Source organism: Oryctolagus cuniculus, chromosome 19, assembly GCF_964237555.1.
Source record: "Oryctolagus cuniculus chromosome 19, mOryCun1.1, whole genome shotgun sequence".
NCBI classification, from domain to species: domain Eukaryota; kingdom Metazoa; phylum Chordata; class Mammalia; order Lagomorpha; family Leporidae; genus Oryctolagus; species Oryctolagus cuniculus.
Genome location: NC_091450.1, coordinates 44,388,972 through 44,412,065, shown reverse-complemented (window position 1 = coordinate 44,412,065; position 23,094 = coordinate 44,388,972). Strand labels below are relative to the sequence as shown.

Below are 23,094 nucleotides of genomic sequence, written 5' to 3'. Positions count from 1 at the left end.
GGCGGCACGGGGCCCCGGGGACACACAGCGCAGCCGCCTCCGTGCCTCTCTGCCTTTATTGGGGCCCAGGGGAGCCCCCCCCCCCCGCCCACAGCCACGGGACAGAGGCCCCGCTGGGGCCGGCCTCAGTGCTCCTTGCGCCCGCGCCGCTGGCTGTGGAACTTCTGGTGTACGACCCGCAGCGTGGTGAAGAAGTTGCCCAGGAAGAGCAGGAGGAAGGGGAAGCCGCACATGAGCACCTGCGGAGGGGGCGGGGTCAGGCGGGGCGGGGCCTCCCGGCCACGCCCCCGGGGCCAGGCTCACCTGCCACTCCTTGCACTGAGGGTCCTGCGCCAGGTGGAACAAGGTCAGGGCGTTGAAAAGCTGCCAGAACTGAGGGAGAGGGCTGCGCTCAGTGAGCCTCCGGGGCGCGGGGCGCGGGGCGCGGGGCGCGGGGCGCGGGGCGCGGGGCGCGGGGCGCGGGGCGCGGGGCGCGGGGCGCGGGGCGCGGGGCGGGGCAGGCCCAGGCGGGAGCGACTGACTCACGTGTCCAAAGAAGAGGAAAGGCAGCAGGAAGGTGAGGCCCCGCCACATCCAGGACTGGAAGCCCTCTGCAGGGAGAGAGGCCCGGGCGCGGTGGGCGCGGTGAGCCCGCCCGCGGGGGCGCAGGGCGCGGCCCCGCCCACTCACCCAGGGTCAGGTCCATGCTGGGCCTCCCACCCACTCACCCGCGATCAGGTCCACGCTGGGTCTCTCGCCCAGGGCACGGCCCCGCCCACTCACCCACGGTCAGGTCCATGGTGTGCCTCTCGCCCAGGGCGCGCAGGCGGTACAGGCAGCCGCTCTGGTAGTAGTACTGCAGGAACTGCACGAAGCCTGCAGGGCGGGAGGGGACAGCTGGGGCCGGGCCCGGGGGCGGGGCCTGGAACCGCCCTGCACTCGCCCGCCCCGCCCCACCCCGACCCTGCAGGGACCCCAGACACTCACTCTGGTACATGGAGAAAGACAGGAACTGGTTCCGGAACTTCTGGTACATGAGACCATCGGGCCTGAGGGAGACAGCGGGAGGGGGGAGGCAGGGAGGGGCTTGGGGACGGCCTCCCGCCCGGCGCCCCGCCCCCAGCGCGAGGTCCTGCCACTCACCACGTGAGCATGACTCCGGACAGGAAGGTGGACACGTAGTGATGGAAGACCCACCAGCCTTTGATCCTGCATCAGGAAGCCACTGTCAGCCTCGGGTCCCCGCGGCAGGGGTGGGGCCAGGGGCAGGGGGAGGGCTGGTGGCTGGAGGAGGGTCCCGGCCGGGGGCGGGGCCAGGGCGGGGGAAGGCTGGGGGCGGGAGGAGGGTCCCGGCCAGGGGCGGGGCCAGGGCGGGGGAAGGCTGGGGGCGGGAGGAGGGTCCCGGCCGGGGGCGGGGCGCACCGCGAGCCATTGCTGATGAGGATGTTCTCGCGGATGGTCAGCGTGCAGTAGTACCAGACCAGCAGGAAGTTGAAGGCGGCGTCGGTCACCCTGGGCGGGAGGACACGGTGGGTGCTCCGAGCCGGGGACGGCTGGGCGCCGGCCCCCCGCCGCCAGACACCCACCTGGAGTTGAACAGGAAGCGGCAGGTGAACGAGATGAGGATGAGGATGATGGTGAGGTAGAGCTTGAACTTCTCGTACTCATCTTTGTAGGCAAACCTGGGGGCGCACACGCTGCTGGGGGGGCTTGCGGAGCGGGGGGGAGGGCGGCAGAGGGGGCGGCAGAGGGGGCAGCCCCCAGCCCCAGGGCAGAGCCCCCCCCCCCGCCCCGGGGCAGCAGTTACTTGGCCTGCTTGCTCAGGAGGGTCACGTTGACATTTCCCAGGACCAGGCTCAGGTACAACCTAGGGGAGGCCTGGAGTCACACGCGGGCCGAGGGCACCGTCCCCAGCGTGCCGGGTCCCTCTCAGCCCCGCCACCCGCTGCCCTCCCCACGACCACGGCCTCACTTAGGGTCTGCACCGTGCACACCAACCCCAGGCGACCCCAGCCTTCCTCCCTGCCTGCTCCCGGGGCGCCGACCAGGGATAAGGCGGAGCTCCCCCCGACCTCGGGGCTTCAAGCAAAGCCTGCGCCCCAGACGCTGTCCCCGCTTCCCAGACGGCCCACGGGCCAGGGCAGTGGACTCGGCCCGACTCCAGGAGCCGCCGGGCTGTGTCGCTCAAGTGTCCACAGCCACCCCGGGAGACTCGGGGCTCGGGTTCTGGCCTCGCACCCTGGCCGAGTCCTTGTGGACAGGCCCCAGGCTCACATCACAGACGCCGGCACGGCTGTCCCGCCCTCCTCTGCTCACGGCAAGGTCACCGTCACTCAGTCACGCAGCTGCCACGGCACCTAGGCTCGCTTTCACACCGAGCTGCTGCGTGGGCAGAGACCCGGGGACGGGACCCCCGACCCAGGCTGCTCCCAGCCCAGCCCACCCTGCAGGCCCCCTGTCCTGTTCCCAGCAGGGGCCGCCCCCCCCACCCCAGCTCAGCCAAGCTGCCGCTGCCTCCCTGCCTGCCTGCCTGCCTGGGCACCTCGCCCATCAGGCCTCCTGGCCGCTTTCCTGGGTCCTTCCCCTCGGCCAGCGCCCTCCTCTCACAGGGAGAGTGCTCGAGCCCTCCACAGGCGCTGGGTGACAGCCACACCTGCGCCTGCACCCACGCCTGCGCTCCACTCTCCTTCCCACGGGAGTCAGCTAAGCGGGCTGCTCCCCACCCCCACTGCTCCAGCACAGCCTCTCTCCCAGGCCTCTTCCCTTCCTACTCCCGGGGAAGCCGGGCTAGGGGCTCCTGCCCAGCCAAGGGTCCCGCCCGGGCCCGGCAGGCAGCCGATACCTCCTCCGGGCTCCCCTCCCCTGGCTCTGGGGTCCCCTGCTCCTGCCACCCTCCCGGGTCTGCCTCGGTCTCATTCTGGAAGACAACCCCAGCCCTGAAGCCCTCTGCGATGCCTGGGCCGGCACCGGGCCAGGGTGGGGGGAGGGGGCGGGGCCAGGGTGGGGGAGGGGGCGGGGCCTGGGCGGGGCCTCACCCGTTCTTCTTGGGCAGGTAGGCCTCCATGTCGAAGAAGAGGCCCTGGCGCTCCTTTATCTGGCCCTCGAGCTCCAGCGCGGCGCGCCCGGCCTCTGATGGGAGGGAGGGTTTGCATCTGCAGGGGGGCCAGAGTCAGAGCAGGCTCCCAGTGCCCCACCCGGCACCCCGGGGAGCCTGCCGGGGCTGCACCCCCGGCCCCAGCCCGAGGGGGGCCTCGCGGGTGCCCCCGACCTCTTGAGGACGAGGGCCAGCTCCTGGAGCCGTTTCTTCTGCCGAGATATGGAGCTGGTGCAGTTGTCCTGCAGCTTGGTCAGCTCCTCCAGCTGCAGGCGGTACAGCCGGTGGGTCTCCTGGGGACGGGGCGGGGTGGGGGCGGCGGGTGACCAGGCTGGCTGGGCCACAGCCGCTGGGCGCCTCGGGACTGTGCCAGCTCTCTCCCCAACACCCCCTGCATGCCGCCCCGGCAACAGGCCAGGTCCCTGGCATCTCCTCCATCTCCGAGCTGCCCCTGTCCCGGCCGCGGGCTCGATGTGGAGCCCTGGGCTGCCTGGAGCTCCCCCTGCCCCCTGGAGCTCCCCGCCCATCCACCCTGCAAGGAGGGGGAGGGGATGCAGGGACCTGGGAGGCTCCTGCTCAAGCCCCCCCCATCTTCCTCCCAGGTTAAAGGCCATCAGGGTTTAAGACCAGCCCCCCCCCCCAGCACCTTTGGCCCACAGCTGCCAGAGCACTTTGCCCTGGTGGGTGAGTGTGGAGAAGGTGGGTGAGTGCCAGAACCCGAGAGGCCGGGAGCCCGGGGCAGGGTTCCCTGGCGATGCCCTCAAGGCAGACCAGGGACAGAGAAGGGCTGCCACACCTCCTCCCTCCCTGACCCCAGAGCACAGCCACGATGGCCCGCTGCCCATCTTCCCACCGGCCTCGGGGACACCTCGCTCCCGGGCAGGCGCCGAGAGTCCCTGCAGGGTCGGGTCCCGCCCACTTCTCCCCTCCTTGCAGCGGTCACACGGGGCTACCAGGTCTCTCGATCCCTTTCCCACGGCGTGCGGGGCGCTTCTGCCTGCCCAGGGACCACCCCGCCCCCAGTCCACATCCCCACAGGGCGTGCCCAGGCCTCCCAGCACTCGGCCCACGGCAGGTCCGCTGAGACCGGCCAAGGCTGGGCCCGCTGGCTCTGGCTCAGGCGGCTGCTCTGCAGGGAGGGGCCGGGGTCCGGCTCCGACCCGGGGTGCGGAGGGCGAGGCACAGCCCCAGGACCGGGTTTCTTTCCGAAGCCCTCATGGGAGGCCGGGGTCACCCAGCGCAGTGGAGTCCGCTGGGGTCGCGGCGGCCACTGGACATCCACGAGAGTCTGGCCAGGGACACCGGGGGTTGCAGGGGCCGCGCCGCCCTCGGAAATGGAGCGACGCCAGGGCCCGACCCCTGACCCCGAGCTCCCGGCTGCCGGACCCGGGGCTGCCCGACCCTTGACCCCGAGAGAGACGTGGCTCGGGGCCAATGGGCACCCGCAGCGGCGCTCACCTGGATGCGCTGAAAGTCCTGCTGCAGGTCCTCCCACTCCCGCAGGCAGTCGCCCAGCGGGCCCGGGGGCGGGGGGTGCATGGCTGCCGCACCGCGGGCCGCAGGAGCCCCAGCGAGGACGAGGACGGCGCCACCAGCCCGGCCGGCCCGAGGCGCCTCCGCCTCCGCCGCCGCCCCCGTCCGCTTCCGGGCCCGCGCCCCGCCGCCGCCAACTGGAAAAGGCCCGGCGCGGGCCGCGCGCTGGCCCCGCCCCCCGCCGCCGCCAATCGGGGCGTGGGGCGGGGCGTCCGCACCCCGGCTTCTCCCCGGCGCCCCCGGCGGCTGCAGCCCCAGGCCCGGGCTCCCCAGGCCGTGCCGTGCCGTGCCGGCCGACCGCGTGCAGCCTCGGGTTGGATCGGGGGTCCCCTTGGGCTCTGGCTTGCACTGCCACAGCGGCGACCCTGCTCGCCACCTCTGCCCTTCACCCCGCCACCGAGGACACAAGGCCGAGTCCCCTCCGGGTCCTGCGCTGCCCAGCCCAGCGGGAGGGCCTGGCCCGGACCTCATCTTCCTCGCCCCGCAGTCTTCGCCGGGCTGTCCTGAGAAGCGCTTCCCTTTTTGGCAGAAGCCCACTCCCTAACGGGCTTGCTGTTCTCGCGGGGGGGGGGGGGCACCCTGGGGACCCTCCCTCCCTCTGCACTCCGCCGAGCTCCGGGACAGTGCCTTCGGGAAACATGGGTATGGGGGGTTGGGAGGGGCCTGCACAGGCTAGCAGCCCATGATGGGGGAGGCAACGGCAGGGGTCTCCATGAGCTGTTGGGCCAGGACACCTGCACCCATGGGTGGGCTTCGTGACACCCGCTGTGGGACCAACCAACCTCTGGGGCTCCCTCCCAAGAGTCCGCCGTGGTGGGGGTGTGGGGTTGGGGGTGGCCCCAGTTTCGGGGAGCCTGAGCAACGTGCACCTGCTGTGGGGGTGGACAAGGAGCGTGGGAAGAACCAGTGCAGGAGCCAGGTGGGTGTTCAGCGGCAAAGGCCTTCTCCTTCCGGACCAACCTGGGTACACACCCTGCCCCGCCCCCTGCAGTCCCCGAGGGCCCCGGCACCGGGCCGGGCGCAGAGGTCAGAAGCACGGGTCCGAGACGTCCGTGACGCTGTCGCCTAGGACGACCCTCTCCCAGCCCAGCAGCTGGGCCACCAGGGCCCGATTCGGGTGCATGTTGTTCTTGCACTTCTTCACGTGGTCCCAGGACCTCTGCGGAAACAGAGAGCGACAAGACCACGTCGGCCCCCGGCCCTTCCCGCCCAGATCCCAGCCACCTCTGGTGGACAGGAGGGACGGGCACGTGGCCTCTTGGGACGCCCCCTCCCCTGTCAGAGTGTCTGGGCTCAAGTCCCGGCGCCGCTTCTGGCCCCAGCTTCCTGCTAGGGCACATCCTGGGAGGCTTGGGTCCCGGGCCCCCGGGGGAGAACCAGACCCCGACTAACTCAGCCTCGGCTACTGCCAGCATTTGAGACGTAAACCAGCAGAAGACAGACAGACAGGCGGGAGGAACTCGGCCAGGGGTCCACAACGTGGCTTACAGCCTGGGGCGACTTCGTCAGGGCAGGGAGTCGCGCCCCGTGCACCTCTGCTGCTGTATTTGGGGACGGAAGGCATTCCAGCTCAGATGCCCCCGTGAAGAGGAGACCGACATATGTGCAACCTCCCGTGGGCAGGAAACACCCTACCCGAGCCTGGCTCTCGGCGCGGCGGCCACAAAGGTCTCCATTGTGCCGGGGTGAATCCAGGGAACGGGGAAGCGAGCTGTGGGCGATTTCTCAGAACGAGGACGCTAAAGCTGCCTCCTCAGGCGTTCGCCCGGAGGAGCAGAGAGGGTGACAGCACGTGGGCGGGTGAGCCCCTGGTCTCCGGGGCTGAGGGCAGAGGAAGGAGGAAAAGGACGAAGGCCCCACTGCGGGGCCTTGACAGCCGAGGGACAGGGAAGGAGGCCGTTCGTGGAAAGCCCGCGGTCAGCCTGCACGTCCTCCCTCCGAGGTCAGGAACTAGACAGGGGCACCCACTGTTGCCACTTCTGTTCTGCACGGCACTGGGAGTCCTGGCCAGAACTGGGCAAGAAGAGGAAATATAAGGTCGCAACTGGGAAGGAAGAAATAAAATTATCTCTGTGCAGGGTCTCCCATACAGAAGCCTCCAAGGGTCACACACTCGCTCTCACACTCACACACACACGTACCCATTACGTGTAATAAACGAGAGCAACAGAGCTGGCAAAAACAGATGCTCAGCACCATGGTTAAGCTGCCTCTCGGGGAGCCCACACCCATGTCAGGGCACCTGGGTTTGGGTCCCGGCTCTGCTCTCCACCCCAGCCTCCTGGGAGGCAGCAGGTGATGGCTCAGGTACTTGGGTTCCTGCCACCCACGTGGAAGACCCAGAATGAGTTCTGAGTTTCTGGTTTTGGCCTGGCTGTTGTGTGCATTTGGGGAGTGGACCACGGCTGGGAGTTCTCTGTCTTTGCTTCTCTGCCTCTCAAGTAAGTAAAATCAGTTGTGTTTTTATATATTGATAATGCATGACCCAAAAGTCAAGAAAATAATTCCATTTGCCATAGCATCAAAATGAACAAAATACCTAACCAAGGAGGCAAGAGACTTGTACACTGAAAATGACAAGACATTGCTGAGGAAAATGAAAAAAGACACAAATAAACGGATATCCCATGTTCATGGATTGGAAGACAATATTTTTTAAGATATTGCTACTACACAGAGCAATCTACAGAAGTGAGATAATCTGCATCAAATTCCAATGGCTTTTTTTTTTTTTTCAAAACGAGAAAAAGCCTAAAATTCACATGAAATTGCAAGGGACTCCAAATAGCCAAAATGAGTCTTGTGAAAAGAAAAAGTTGGAGGCCTTGCACTTCCTGATTTCGAACCTTATTAAAAAGCTATGGTAGGGGCCAGTGCTGTGGCATAGTGGGCTAAGCCTCTGCCTGCAGTGCTGGCATCCTATATGGCTGCTCCACTTCCATCCAGCTCTCTGCTGTGGCCTGGGAAAGCAGTAGAGATGGCCCAAGTCCTTGGGCCCCTGCACCTGCGCGGGAGACCTGAGAGAAGCTCCAGGCTCCTGGCTTCAGATCGGCTTAGCTCTGACTGTTACGGCCACTTGGGGAATGAACCAGTGGATAGAAGACCTCCCTCTGCCCCTGCCTCAATGTAACTGCCTTTCAAATACATAAATCTTTAAAAAAGAAAAAATGCTATAGCAATCAAAACTGTTGGACTGGCACAAAGACAAAAAGACCAAGGGAACAGAAAAGAGAGCCCAGAAATAAATCCTACTTATGGTCAGTCTTTTCAATAAATAATGTTGGAAAAAACTAGATAGCTACATGAAAAAGAATGAAATAGAAATCGGGAAATCAATGGAGAAAATCGATGATACCAACATCAGTTTCTTTGAAAAGATCCATAAAACTGATAAAACTTTAGCCAGGCTAACTAAGGCAGGGCGGGTGGGTACACATCACCGATACCCTAAAGAAGGTATCACTGCAGAGCCCACAAATGTTAAAAAAAAAAAAAAAAAAAAAAAAAAAAAAAAACTATAAAAAAAAAAAAAAACTCTGTGCACAGAAATTGAATTGACCAATATTTTGAAAGACACAATCAGTGAAAACTCAAGAAATAGCCAATATGGGGCTGGTGCTGTGGTGCAGCAGGTTAAGCCGTGGCCTGCAGCGCCAGCATCCCGTATGGGCACCAATTCAAGTCCTGGCTGCTCCACTTCCGATCCAGCTCTCTGCTAGTGGTCCTGGGAAAGCAGTGGAGGATGGCCCAAGTCCTTGGGCCCTGCCACCCACGTGGGAGACCTGGAAGAAGCTCCAGTTGTTGTGGCCATCTGGGGGGTGAACCAGTGGACAGACGATCAATACCTCCCTTTTTCTCCCTAACTCTGCTTTTCAAATAAAAACAACAAATAGGCAAAATGACCATGTCTGTATCTACACAAAGAATCAAATCCACAATTGATAACGTTCCAAAATACAGTACCTGGCTCAGATGGATTCAAAAGCAAAATCTACAAATAATGGAATGTTACTTAGCTTTTTAGAACTCGGGAGATTATATATAAAGTGCCTACCATAGTCAGATTCATGAAGACAGAAAGTTGAATGCTGGTTGCCAGGGCCTGGGTTTGGGAGTGGGGAGTTAATTGTTACAGAAGTTTTAGTTTTTGCAAAATGAGAGAGCTTGGTTGCACAACTTGAATGAACTTTATACTACTGAACTGTACACTAAAAATGGTTAAGATGGTAAATGTCAAATGTATTTTACCATTTAAATAATAATAATAATAATAAAGCCAGCCTGGGGGCAGAGCTGTGCAGTTGGACGGCTTAGTAAGTCCTGGACAGGCCAAACAGACCCTTGTGGGAGGACCACATACACCCCCTCTAGCCCATAAAGCAGGTGCAGCGGGTGGGATGGACAGGTGCCGTTGGCCCCATTCTGCCTACAGAGGGGACGGAGGGTGAAGGGACGTGCCCAGGTCACACCGGGCAAAGGCAGGGCTCTCCCCGCCCTCTCCAGGCCCTGTTCCCAGCCCAGGCTCTGCAGCCAGGCCATCAGGCCCCTGGACAAGGCCGTCCCCCTGCCGCAGGGCCCGTGTGGATGTTTTCATTCCACCACAGCGGCCTGGTGTGAACCCCTCTAGCGCCCTGGGAGTTCCGGGCTTTTTCTCCGAATCCCTGGAGGGGACAAAGGTACCCTGGGCAGTTTGAAAGCACCGTGATAGATTTCTTAAGGGCTTGCTGGCTCTGGGATCCCACACGACCTCACACCAAAGCTTCAGAAGCCCAGGTCACAGGGGCCAGCGGACTCCCTCCCTGCCCCCACCCTTGGCCTTAGCCACTGAGGAGCAGAGCTGGGGCCCCAAGAAGCAGGATACTGGGCACGGGCAGCCCTCACCCTTCTTCCCCAAGGGCTTGGATCCTCACAGCTAAGCCTGGCAGCAGGGAAAGCTAACCACCTCAGGGGGCAGGGGGCAGGGGGCAGGGGGCAGCCCTCCCTGGCCACACGGCTGCGGGCTGCTCAACGCCTTTGGCCAAGAGCTATTCAGACTGCATCTCTGGACGTGAGGTCTGGCAACGTGCCTCCCGAGCCCGGGTTCCTCCTGAGAGCAGGGCCACCCGGACCTCAGGGGCCAGGGACCGCTCACTCGCTGATCACTGAAGGACCAGTGACAAGCAAGGGACAGGAAAGGGCGGGGCTCGGACCTGCGGGAGGAGGAGCCCCACTTTGCACTGGCCCCAGCCAGCCCGGGCGAGCAGTCTGTGACCCCCGCTTTCTTGTGGGGCCAGGGAGAGTGAGCACGGCGACCTGTTGGAGCACACACTGGCCATCAGGGCTGGAGGACGCTCAAGACCTCCTCGTGCCGGGGGGCCCAGCGGGGCAGGCGCTGGGTGAGGGTCACTCATCTGCTCCTCTGCCACTCCAGGGGGCTCAGCGCCCGGGAACTCCCAAGGGCCCTGCGGCAGCAGGTGTGTGTGTGTGTATGTGTGTGTGTGTGTGTGTCAAGTTGTGCCAGCAGACCAGCGGGGAAGGAGCCAGCTCCCAAACAGCCAAGAGGCCCCTCCGGGACAGATTCCTGGGGAGGGGGCGAGAGCCACTCCTGCACAGAGGCCCCTCCCCGGACCTTGCTGCATCAGTAACCCCACTCCCCTCCACGACAAGCCAATCAAGCAAACTGCACCCCGACAGGGCGCGGCAAGGCCCTCGGGCCCTCAGTGCAGATTTCATTCTTCCAAATGTGGTAAAACACTCGCCACGTAAGAGCTACCAGTATTGTCACCAAACTCCATCGTCTTGTCTCCCCAAGCTGAACACCAGCTCGCCCCGCCCCCCCAGCCTCTGGAGCCCGCCGTTCGCTTTTTGTCACTGGCTTTGCTACCCCAGCTCTCCTGTCCAAAGGGAGTCCTCAGGTGGACGCTTTGATGGCCCTCGCGTGGGAAGGGCGAGGTTCACGTCGTCAAGGTTACGCTGCCTCCTGCAACCCCAGCATCCCGTATCAGGGCGCTGGTTCGAGTCCCGGCTACTCCGCTTCTGACCCAGCTCCCTGCTAAGGCACCCGGAAGGCGTTAGGTGACAGCCCAAGCACTTGGGCCCCTGCCACCCATGTGGGAGACTGCGGAGCGCGCTCTGGGCTCCTGGCCCAGCCCCGGCTGTCACAGCCATGTGGGGAGTGAACCAGTGAACAGAGGATCCATTTCTGTCTGCCTCTCTGCTTTCCAAATAAAATCAACCTTAAAAAAATACAATAAATCTTAAAAGAATTTCCTTTTTTGAGGCTGAATAATATTCCACTGCACATCGGCCACATCTGTACCACTCTTCCACCCGATGGAGGACACTTCCGTCTCCCCCGCTGGGTGCTGTGAACGCCGCTGCCGCCAACTCGCGTGAGTCTTCCGAGTCCCTTGTGGGCATAAACGCAGCAGTGGAGCTGCTGGAACTCCAAGACTCTCTCTAGCTGCAACTTCCCCTCCAAAGAGCCGGGTCTACACCCCCAGTCACTGGCCAGGGGGCTCCGCCGTGGTAGGTCTGAGTCCCTGCCCTTCCTACACACACCTCTGGGGACCCTGGGGGCTTTTCCTAAGCTCCCCGAGTCCAGGAACCGGCTGCCCAGGGCGGGGTGGCACATCTCCAAGGAAGCACAGCCCGGGAGACAGGAGCCCCGAGCCTCCTGGGCTTTCCACAGCGGCTTGGACTTCCCTGCCCTCCCCAGGGCCCGCCCTCGAGGTGACGGAGGGCCCTTGAGGGGACCCTGACGGAGCCTGGCCAGCACCACGGTCTGGACTCCAAGCAGTGCTCCCTCGGATGACCCCAGACGCGTGCTAGGGATAGGCTGACGGCACTGATGCTGCCCAGCTGGGTTCCCGGGCCTGCCCCGCACCTGTGAGCTCACGGCCTGAGGCCTGGCATCTGCCGCACTCAGGTACCACCTGCGGGGCGACGCCCCAGGGCTGGCGCTCCCTGCCCCCACTCTCCCCCTCTCCCCACTCCTACCCAGTTAGGGCCCCAGGACCCCCCTGGAGCCTGTTCCTCCCAGCCTGGCTCCGCCCCCACCCCCAGGGTAGGGGTAACGCCTACCTTCAAGGTCTCCTGGTTCTCGTGCATGAGGAAGGCTATGACCGCAGCACAGCTACGACCGATCCCTCGGGTAGAAAAGACCAGGACGGCGGAGCCGACCTGGAGGTGAGCTTCTGCGAAAGGAAGGGCAGGCGCGGGGGTCACGCATGGCCCCGAGACTCCGGCTTCCAGGTTGTCCTGGACAAATCACGCACTTCTCTGGCTGGCCAGCGGGGGGTGCTCACACTTGCGGGCATTTGAGAGACGCAAGCCTGGGCTCCTGACCCAGGAAGTTCGGTTGTCACTTGTCCTTTAGGGTGGGGACACACAGGCACCGACAGAGGCAGTGTGGCCCGTTTGCAAACCCCAACACTGCCGCTCGCTGGCTGTGGGGCTAGGGCAAGTTACTCAAAGCCACGGTTTTCCTCATCTGGAAGATGGGCTAACAGTCCACTTCCCAGGGTTTTTGTCTTGTCCCGTGGCTCAGCCAAGGGCCAGGAAATGTCAGCTGGAATCCCACGGCCCTGGAGGCTGAGAGCCGCCCCCAGTGAGGGGCAGGGGGAATCAGAGCTGATATCCTAGGCTGCTCTCATAAACCCCAAGAACAGCAGCCAGATGACGCCAAGTGCAAGGTCACAGACTCAGGGCCAGGAAACGAAGGCACACACCCTAAGGACCAGCCCAGAGCAGCAGCAAAGGGGGCTGAGGGTCAGACCCTGGTCAGGCGACAGCAGGCACCTGCCAGGCAAATGAGGGAGGCTTGAGCCAAGACACTGCTTCCCCAGCCCTAGCGCAGGGCTCCAGCTGGGGCTGTGCAGGTGCCAGGCTGGCTGCTGTGGGGGCCGGGGCGGGGAGGGGCTGCGGCCTGACTCAGCCTTGCTCTCTCTGGGGACCTTGCTTGCCAGGGACGATCCTGCCCATCGACTAAAACATCTCCCCTCGGCACAGGTGTCTCAGCACCGCGGTTAAGCAGCCTGCATCCCACACCAGGATTCATGGTTCAATCCTCAGCTCCGGCTTCCGGCACAAGCAAAATCCACCGGCCGCTTTGCTCTGTGTTCTGAGACCACAGGGGGCTGGGGGACGGTGGAGTCACAGCCAGGAGGGCTCGAGGGCTTCCTCCTACCCCACCCCCACCGAGCCCAGCTGAGGGCAGGGACGCAGTGAGACTGCTCCGGTCCCCAGCACCCAGCCTGGAGCTGGCCTCCCCAAATCTGTGCACTGTGGTTAGCTGACACCCTCACTGTATCACAGGCCCGGGAGAACACAGCAGTCCAGCCAAAGCCCCAACACACACGCCCCGCACCACCCAGAGTCTGCGGCTCTGACTGGGCCCCAGTGCCCCCCAGATAAACGTCCAGGGGGCTCACGGTGCCTGGGGGACCTGAGAAGCTACACTTGTCAAGCCCCAGCCCGGCAAGTGTTCTCTCTCTCTCTCGTGGGCCTCGGGAGGCCCAGTCAGGAACAGGGCAGGAGGTGCCGTGACCACTCTGTGTCCTAGGCACAGGCCGGCCGCCAGCCCGTGAGCTCCTTACCGATGAAGTGACAGAGGTGGCGCAGGAAGGGGAGCATCTCGGCTTCCAGGGAGTCCTCTACGGGGATGTGCAGGAGCCTCCCCGCGTCGCCTCTGAAGCTGAACGGGACGACAGCACAGGGTAACGGGGCAGCCTGCACGCAGCCCCAGGCGGGGACCCCACGATGGGGAAGGCCGCTGGGCGGGCAGCAGGGTGACGTGGGCTGGTAACTCAGCCTCTCTCAGAAAGCAAGGGCCGTGGGGCCAGCGTTGTGGGGCAGTGGGTTAAGCCGCCACCTGCGACGCCGGCATCCCAGAGGAGCACTGGTTCCAGTCCACGGCTGCTCCGCTTCCAATCCAGCTCCCTGCTAATGCTCCTGGGAAAGCAGCGGAAGATGGTCCAAGTCCTTGGGCCCCTGCACCCACGTGGGATGGAGTTTCTGGCTCCCAGCTTCAGGGTGAACCAGGGGATGGAAGACCTCTAACTCCTAATTTCAAATGCGTAAGTAAATTAAAAAAAAAAAAAAGATTTGAAAGAGTTACAGAGAGAGAGAGGTCTTCCATCCGCTGGTTCACTCCCTAATTGGCCACAAGGGCCAGAGCTGCACTGATCCGAAGCCAGGAGCCAGGAGCTTCTTCCAGGTCTCCTACATTGGTCCAGGGGCCCAAGGACTTGGGTCTCCCACGTGGGTGCAGGGGCCCAAGGACTTGGACCATCTTCTACTGCTTTCCCAGGCCACAGTAGAGAGCTGGATCGGAAGTGGAGCAGCCGGGACTCGAACAGGCAGCCATATGGGATGCTGGCACTGCAGGCGGCAGCTTTACCCGCTGAGCCACAGGGCCAGCCCCAGTAAATCTTCTGAAGCAAGCAAGCAAGCACCTGGCGCTTACGCGGGCCGTGAAGACTGAATGGGTGACTCTGTGTCAGGTGTTAAATGCGACATCATTAACCACACCCTCGGAACCTTCTGAGAATCAGGATGGCAGTGTGGTTAACAGCCTTGGCGGACGAGCCTCAAGCAGAGAGCCATGGGGGAGGCCTCGCGGAGGTGGGAGGTTGGGGCCAGGGGAGGGGAGGGAGCAAGCCAGGCCAGCACGGAGGACAGGTCCAGGGGACTTGCGTGTGCCAGGGCCCTGCGAGGCAGTGGACTGCGTGTGTTTGAGGAGCAACAGGGACATCCGAGAGGCTGAACTTCATGAACACGGAGAGCGACCGTGTGCAGCACGGCCACAGTGAGGATGCCTGCGGGAAGCCTGGGCCGCGCTGTGGACAAGCGACTTAGTAAGTGTTGTTTTGGAAGATGAAGGGCTGCTGGCGACACTTGGGGGCACGCAGACCCCTGGGGCAAGCACAGGGCTGCAGCAGGCTCGGAACAAGGCGGACTAGGACCACCACAAGCAAGTTCACCGTATTGACCTCTCGCTCCCACCCTGCCCATCCGGCCAGCCATCCTTCTGGGACATTCCTTATTTGGTGCCTCTCGGGGGCCAGACCTTGGGCTGGAGTCCACTGGACACAAGATGAATTAAACTTCTCCCAGGTTCAAGGAGTCCCCAGTCTGATGGGGGAGGCAGACGTGAACAGAACCAACCCAGTGGGCTAAGGCTGGGGGATTTCCACAGCCTAGCAACAATCAGCTCAAAACCAGAATTCTTAAAATATATTTTTATCCAAAAGATCAAATACTTAGGAAGAAACCGAACACGAGACCTGCAAGCTCTGAACACACTGAAGCTACAAGACACCCTCAGAGACGTGAGCGGCCACAGTGGGTGCGGAGCGGGCACACGACAGGCTGACAGGGGACTCGACGTTGTCAGGGTGTGAATTCCCCACGTCGACCTCTGGGTTCAATTCTCTCCCCATCAAAACTATCAGGGGCCAGTGCTGTGGCGTAGCGGGTAAAGCTGCTGCCTGCAGTGCCGGCATCCCATATGGGCGCCAGTTTGAGTCCCAGCTGCTCCACTTCTGAGCCAGCTCTCTGCTGTGGCCTGGGAAAGCAGAAGATGGCCCCAAGTCCTTGGGCCCCTGCACCCGTGTGGGAGACCTGGAAGAAGCTCCTGGCTTCGGATCGGCATAGCTCCGGCTGTTGCAGCCAATTGGGGAGTGAACCAGAAGATGGAAGACCTCCCTCGCTCTCTCTCTCTGCTTCTGCAACTCTGCCTTCCCAATAAATAGATATTTTTAAAAAATTCAAGTGAATGGCCGGCGCCACGGCTCACTAGGCTAATCCTCCACCTTGCGGTGCCGGCACACCGGGTTCTAGTCCCGGTCAGGGCACCGGATTCTGTCCCGGTTGCCCCTCTTCCAGGCCAGCTCTCTGCTGTGGCCCGGGAGTACACTGGAGGATGGCCCAAGTGCTTGGGCCCTGCACCCCATGGGAGACCAGGAGAAGCACCTGGCTCCTGCCTTCGGATCAGCGCAGTGTACCGGCCGCAGTGGCCATTGAGGGCTGAACCAACAGAAACAGGAAGAACTTTCTCTCTCTCTCTCTCTCTGTCTCTCTCACTGTCCACTCTGTCTGTCAAAAAAAAAAAAAAAAAAAAAAAAAAAAAAAAAAAAAAAAGAAGAAGAAGAAAGAAAGAAAGAAATCTTCCAAAAATTCATGGAAAATATGTATTTTGAAAAAACTACTCACAGATTCCAAAAACATTTTGCACCCAAATAAATGTATCTTCTAATTCCTTTCTGAAGCAGCCTCCTCTATGAATGAACTACATTCTAACCCCTGGGGTGAATTCTCCATCCTCACACCAATGTCACAATGCTTTACTTGGGATAGATGGGTTTTTTAAGATTATTTGAAAGGCAGAGTGACAGGCAAAAAAGGAAGGAGGGAAAGGAGAAAGAGGAGGAAGGAGAGAGGGACAGAGGGAGAGAGAGAGAATTTTCCATCCACTGGTTCACTCCCCAGATGGCCACAATGGCTGGGGGTGGGCCAGGTCAAAGCCAGGAGCCAGGAGCTCCATCCGGGTCTCCCATGTGGGTGGCAGGGACTCAAGCCCTTGGGCCATGGAGCTCCATCCGGGTCTCCCATGTGGGCGGCAGGGACTCAAGCTCTTGGGCCATCACCTGCTGCCTCCCAGGTGCATTAGCAGGGAGCTGGGTTGGAAGTGGAGTGGCCAGGTCTCGAACCACCACTCTGATAGGAGACATGGGCACCCCACATGCAGCGTTACCTGTGGTGCCACAATGCCCACTCTGGGGTAGTATTTTTTAAATGCATTGACAGCTGGCCAAGCAAGACTTTTTTTTTTTTTTTTTTTTTTTTTTTTTGACAGGCAGAGTGGACAGTGAGAGAGAGAGAGAGAAAGAAAGGTCTTCCTTTTGCCGTTGGTTCACCCCCCAATGGCCGCCGCGCTGATCCAAAGCCAGGAGCCAGGAGCCAGGTGCTTTTCCTGGTCTCCCATGGGGTGCAGGGCCCAAGCACCTGGGCCATCCTCCACTGCACTCCCTGGCCACAGCAGAGAGCTGGCCTGGAAGAGGGGCAACCAGGACAGAATCCGGCGCCCCGACCGGGACTAGAACCCGGTGTGCCGGCGCCGCTAGGCGGAGGATTAGTCTAGTGAGCCGCGGCGCCGGCCGAGAATGTCTTCCATCTGTTGATTCACCTCCTAGATAGCTGCAGTGGCCGGAGCTGTGCCCATCCAAAGCCAGGAGCTTCTTCCGGGTCTCCCACGCGGGTGCAGGGGCCCAAGGACTTGGGCCATCTTCTGCTGCTTTCCCAGGCCATAGCAGAGAGCTGGATCGGAAGTGGAGCAGCCAGGACTTGAACCAGAAACCATATGGGATGCCGGCACTGCAGGCAGCGGCTTTACCTGTTACACCACAGCATTGGCCCCTCAACTGTATATTTTTAAAATTTAATTTTCTGGGGCTGCACTGTGGCACAGTGGGTCAAGCCAGTGCTGGCATCCATGTGGGTGCCAGTTGGAGTCCCAGCTGTTCCACTTCTGATCCAACTCCCTGCTTATGACCTGGGAAGGCAGTGGAGAATGGCCCAGGTGTTTGGGCCCCTGCCACCCACGTGGGAAACTGCCTTCTGACTTCAAGCCTGGCCCAGCCCCAGCCACTGCACCCATTTAGGGAGTAAGCCATCAGATGGAAAAAAATATCTCTCTCTCTACTTTTCTCTATAACTCTGACCTTTAAATAAGTAAATAAATCTTAAGGTTTTTATTTTTTTTTTTTAACTTTCTGGAGCCAACATTGTGGCACAGCAGGTAAAGCCACCACTTGCGACACTGGCATCTCACATGAGCACCAGTTCAAGTCCCGGCTGTTCCACTTCCAACCCAGCTCCCTGCTACCGCGCCTGGGAAAAAAGGAAATGATAGCTCAAGTTCTTTGGACCCTGTACCCATGCAGGAGACCTGGATGGAGCTCCTGGCTCCTGGCTGGCCCAGCCCTGGTTATTAAGGCCACTTGGGGTGAGAACCAGCAGATAGAAGAGCCCCCCCATCTCTCTTTCTGTGTAACTCAAATACTACAATTTTTTAAAATTTAATTTTCTGTTTCTCATTGGTATTCTGAAAAACAATTGATAGATGTATAGTGATCTTGTATCCAGTAACCTTACTTTTTAAGTCTAACTGGCTTTTCTTTGTACCTAATTATGTCATCTATGAATAATGAACATTTTCTGTTTGCCCTTTTTTTATTTTCCATTTCTTTTTCTCGCCATATTATAGCACTGTTGCTTTCCTATCAATACGTCAGGGTTGCTGCTCTGTAGACGCCACCTCCTGTCTCCAGACGCCAGGCTGAATTCTAGAGTTGGTTCCGTACAGTCTCCTGGAGGCCTCTATCAGGTGTGGTCAGGAGCTAGAAGTGGGCAGGGTTGCACAGGGCTGGGCCTTGGTGACCCCGCCTGCATACAGACAACAGAGACGGACAAGCAGGGCCGTGCAGGGCCATCCTGGTGACGGAGCAACCACGCTGGGTGAGGGAAAGAGCGTGAGTGTGTGTGTGTGTGTGTGTGAATGAGTATGTACATGTGAGTGTATGCGTGAATATGTGTGAGTACATGTGAGCGTATGCGTGTATGAGTGTGTGAGCATACATGATGTGTGAATGAGTGTGTATGTGTGAATGAGTATGTGAGCATACGTGTGTATGTGAATGAGTATGTGAGCATACAGGAGTATGCGCATGAGTGTATATACACATGTGTGAATGTGTGAGTATATCTGAGCATATGAGTATGAGCACACATGTGTGTGTGGATGAGTGTGTACATGTGAGTGTATGCGTGAATATGTGTGAGTACATGTGTGCGTATGCGTGTATGAGTGTGTGAGCATACATGATGTGTGAATGAGTGTGTATGTGTGAATGAGTATGTGAGATACAGGAGTATGTGCGTGAGTGTATATACACGTGTGTGAATGTGTGAGTATATCTGAGCATATGAGTATGAGCACACATGCGTGTGTGGATGAGTGTGTATGTGTGCACATGAGTGCAAGTGTACATGTGTGAGCAGACGTGTGTGAATGAGTGCATGTATGTGAGTACAGCTGTGCTCTGTGAGTGTATGTGTGAATGTGTGAAAGCACGCGAGTGTGTGCATGAATGTGTATATGTGTATGTGTGTGTACAGAGCATACATGTGTATATGTGTGAGTGCGAGTGTACATATGTGATTGCGTGTGAGCATACATGTGTGTGAATGTGTATATGTGTGCATGTGAGTATCTCTGGTCTGAGTGCATAGGTGTGAATGAGAGTATGAGAGCACACATGAGTGTGTGTGAATGAGTGTGTACGTGTGAGTGTGCACACAACTGAGTGTGTGTGTGAGAATGAGGCACAGGGACACATCGCAGAGGTCCTAAGACAGGAAGCAGAGTAGCCCCGGGCCCTGGCCCCATGTCGTGGAATACAGGAAAACACCACTGATGGCGACACTTACAGGTCTCAGTCGAGAGCAGGGAACACATGGCCTGGCACACAGGAAGCTCACAGCCACCGCCGCCCCCACCCCTGCGTGTGCCATGCCCCAGGAGCCCTTTCGGCTGTACAAAGGCGCACGGAATTCCCTGGTGCTCAGGCGTGAGACCCCGGGCCCTCCCCGACTCACAAGGGCCCGGTCTCCATGCAGACATTCACGTGCGCCTTGATCTTCAAATCCTTCTGAACCTTAGGGTCGCAGGCCTGCGAGAAGCTGCCCAGGAAGACCCTGCCTGGCAGGATTTCCACGGGGTACGGCTGGAAGGCGTCCAGTTCCTGGGGTCGGGGAGGAGGAAGCCCGCTGTGAGCACATGGCCCAGGGGATGGGGAATTTCTGTCTTCACAGGTGGCTCGGGGAACCTGCTTGGAGGGGCGACTCCAGGATGGGAGACAGGACGGAGGCCCGGGCTTCCAGAGACTGGCGAGAGCCGCGGGCACGAGGAGCGAGCAGAGGACTCGGACCCAGCGGTGTGGAGGTGCGGAGCGCCAGGCCAGAGCTCTCCACACACCGCTGGCTCCCCCCGGGACACCTGTTTCACCTCTGGCCAGGTGCACACGGACTGGAGTCCAGGACCCTGTGGCTCAGAACCATGTCCAGTTGGGGCAGGTGTGAGAAAGCCAGGCACAGTCCTTTTACTAACTTGGAAACCACCAAGATGTCAACACGCTAAAAACAAAACTATTCACACAGAACAGAAAGTGCCATTAGAAATGAATCATGGGGGTTGACGCTGTGGTGCAGCGGGTTAAAGCCCCGGTCTGCAGTGCCTGCATCCCATATGGGCACCGGTTCTAGTGCCAGTTGCTCCACTTCCAATCCAGCTCCCTGCTAATGCACCTGGGAAAGCAGCAGAGGATAACTCAGGTCCTTCGTCCCTTGCACCCATGTAGGACACCCAGAAGAAGCTCCTGGCTTCTAGCTTTGGATCAGCTCAGCTCCAGCCATTGCGGCCATTTGGAGAGTGAACCAGCGGATGGAAGACCTCTCTCTCATATGCGCTCTCTCTCTCTCTCTCTGTAACCATCTTTCAAATAAATAAATCTTTTAAAAAAATCTTTTTTTCTTAAAGATGATTGTACGTATGTATGTATTTGAAAAAGCAGAATGACAGAGAGACAGAGACATCTTCTAGCCACTGTGCGCTCCCCAAATAGCTGCAACAGCCAGGGCTGGGCCAGGCTGAAGCCAAGAGCCAGGAGCTCCAGTCGGGTCTCCCACCACCGGTGACCAAGCCCCAAGCAGTGGAACCATCATCTGCTGCCTTCCCAGGGAAATCAGCAGGGAGCTGATAAGAAGCAGAGCAGCGGGGACTCCAATACCGGGAATCACAAGGGGCAGAAATCCCCGCCGCATGGTGCTGGTGTCCGGAAACCAGCCCTGACGAAGCAGCAGCGCGCGGGAGGCAGGGACAGGACAACCAGTCAGCGGACGCCCATGGCACTCTAGCTCCAAAAGCACCGTAAAAGTTTCCGTTTCTTTGAAACGCAGAGAAACGAGGAATGATTTCTTCGCTTCCCAAAGTGGGCTCTAAGAAACACTGCCCTCCCACAATGCACTGTGGATGCAGGAGTCACAGGACCAAGTGCATCCAGGCAGCCGACCTGCGTGACCTGGCGGCCCCCTGTGGCGCACGCGGGCAACCACGGGCTCCAGGAAGCTTCCCTCCATCAGTGCTCCCAGAGGCAGAGGCCAGAACGGGGGCAGGCGTCCAGTGTGCCCATCCCAGGTCGGCAGAGCGCCGGGGCTGACTCCAGCTCCCTGCAAATGCAGTCTCTGAGCAGGTGGGCTTCCCCAGCCCCTGGCTTCACTCCCTACCCAGCCGCAGACGCTGGGGGCGTTGGGGGAGTAAGCCAGCAGATGGGAGCTCTGTATCTGCCTCTCTCTCTGCCTCTCAAACAACTTAAAAGCAGAAGTAGTCAGGGGCCGGCGCTGTGGCGTAGCGGGTAAAGCTGCCACCTGCAGTGCCGGCATCCCATATGGGTGCTAGTTCGAGTCCTGGCTGTTCCCTTCCGATCCAGCTCTCTGCTGTGGCCTGGGAAAGCAGCAGAGATGGCCCAAGTGCTTGGGCCCCTGCACCCACGTGGGAGACCTAGAAGAAGCTTCTGGCTTTGGACTGGCACAGCTCCAGCTGTTGTGGTCCTCTGAGGAGTGAACCAGTGGATGGAAGACCTCTCTCTCTCTCTGCCTCTCCTCTAACTCTGACTCCAAATAAATAAATAAATCTTAAAAAGAAAAAAAAAAAAAAACAGAAAAAGGTAAAAAACCAGTTAGTTCCAAAAGTCCTCTGGCTTCTGAAGTAACATCAGAAATAAGTGGGAAGTCGCACCTTAAGTACCTCTGGCTCCCAACGTCCACATCAGTCCCTGACCTCAGGCCGTCACCTCTCCCCTCCCCCGTGGTGACCCCACACAGCACAGGCTAGATAGAGCCCAGGGAGAGCCCCACAACTCTGCTACCAAAAAAAAAAAAAAATCTCTGTAAAAACTCAAAGCACATCAATCAACTCTCTTCCTGCTGCTTTCAAACCCACTTCCTTTTTCTGCAGTTGGGCGGCCCAGGCCAGGAAGACGGGATGATACAGAAACACTGGGCTCTAAAGACGAGCACACGGGAATGCTGGGTGACACCATGGAGGGAACCTAGCCACACGGAGCCCCACATATTCCTCCCCTCCCTCAGGGAGCCACCTACTGCCCACCTGGGAGGTGGCAGGTGACAGCACAAGTGCTTAGGTCCCCGTCACCCCCATGGGAGGCCCAGATGGAGTTCCTGGCTCCTGGCTTCAGCCTGGCGTGGCCCTGGGGGTCGTGGGCATTTGGGGAAGAGAACCACTAGATGGGGGCTCTCTGTCTCTCTCTTCCTTTCAAATAAGTTTTTTTTTTTTTTAAGATTTATTTATTTGAAAGGCAGAGTTACAGACAGAGAGGTCTTCCATGCGCTGGTTCACTCCGCAAATGGCCACAACAGCAGGAGCTGTGCCAATCCAAAGTCAGGAACTTCTTCCAGGTCTCTCCCATGAGGGTGCAGGGCCCAAGAACTCAACCCATCTTCCAGGAGCTGGTCAAAAGTGGAGCAGCCGGGACTCAAACTGGTGCCCAGAGGGCATGCTGGCACCGCAGGTGGAGGCTTAGCCTACTACACCACCGCATCGGCCCCAAATAATTTTTTTAAGGGAGGGTGAAATATCAGCAGAGAAAGGAGTGGCCCACACTTGGCAAAGTCGGCTGAGGGGGCTCACTCAGAGACGGGGCACACCCCAGCTGAGCAGGGGTCCCAGTGAAGGCAGGCATTGCTCCCCAAGCACAGCCTGGATTTGGGAACAGGGCTGCGCCCTCAGAGGTCCCCAACCGAATCACAAAGCCAGGCTGGAGTGCGGCAGCCACGGCCTTGGGCTGCCCGGGGAAGGGGAGAGGTTGAGGGGACCCCTGGCAGGGGCTGAAGGGAGCACAGCTGTCTCTCTTGGGGAGATCAGTGGCAAGAGAAGGGGCTGGGGTGAGGCTGAGCAGGGCCCCCCGAGAAACCCAGCAGAAGCACCCAGAGGCCGCTCGGGGGATTCCCTTCCACTCGCAAGCAGCAGTCACACAAGGTGGACCCCGTACACAGCCACCCCCACCCCCTGCAGCCAAAGGGGTGAGACCAGGAGAGGGGGAGCTGTCCTCACACCGCTGTCCCTCTGAGCCCCAGCCCTCCACCCACAACCTGAAGCCACCTGGGGCATGGAAAGGGAAGCCATCAGGTTCAGCCGCGAGCTCAGAGCGGGGACCTGCCCGAGCTGCACCACACTCCTTGCTTTCTTTCCTTTACAATTCTTTGTTAAATACATAAAAAGAGGAAGAACAGTGTGATAGAGTCTGTTACAGCCCGCGATTCCCTGGAGGCCAGGAGCTCCCCGCCGGGTGCTGTCACCTCACTTTTTTTTTGTGATCCCTAGATCCAGCTAGGGCTTGGAGAATCAGACAGTCAGGCGTGGACACGGGGTC

General features: G+C 60.0%; 2 protein-coding genes across 13 annotated transcripts in view; both read right to left on the bottom strand.

Moving 5' to 3' along the window:
• Positions 1-38: 38 nt before the first annotated feature.
• Positions 39-4,750, bottom strand: TMEM120A (transmembrane protein 120A). Of its 2 annotated transcripts, none has more exons than XM_051847681.2 (12): positions 4,532-4,750; positions 3,248-3,366; positions 3,015-3,131; positions 1,787-1,846; positions 1,566-1,661; positions 1,402-1,491; positions 1,123-1,188; positions 967-1,028; positions 763-855; positions 526-590; positions 304-372; positions 39-164 (listed from the first exon to the last, which is right to left on the bottom strand). In XM_051847681.2, exons 1-12 carry the CDS (start codon positions 4,610-4,612, stop codon positions 126-128), a joined length of 957 nt encoding a protein of 318 aa, XP_051703641.1. In that variant the 5' UTR covers positions 4,613-4,750; the 3' UTR covers positions 39-125. The 2 variants fall into 2 exon arrangements, with proteins under 2 accessions (XP_051703641.1, XP_051703640.1); XM_051847680.2 differs by having other exon boundaries at positions 39-239; positions 4,532-4,749.
• A 776-nt stretch (positions 4,751-5,526) lies between these two features.
• STYXL1 (serine/threonine/tyrosine interacting like 1) overlaps positions 5,527-23,094 on the bottom strand; it is a 40,678-nt gene continuing 23,110 nt past the window's right edge. For 5 of the 11 annotated variants that reach the window (XM_070064492.1, XM_070064494.1, XM_051847674.2 and 2 more), the window contains 4 exons: positions 19,244-19,389; positions 13,183-13,280; positions 11,669-11,781; positions 5,527-5,765 (listed from right to left, as the gene is read on the bottom strand). In XM_070064492.1, the coding sequence (XP_069920593.1) occupies positions 5,634-5,765; positions 11,669-11,781; positions 13,183-13,280; positions 19,244-19,389 (489 nt within the window). In that variant the 3' untranslated portion in view covers positions 5,527-5,633. The other 6 variants (XM_070064490.1, XM_070064491.1, XM_051847672.2 and 3 more) reach the window with 4 other exon arrangements.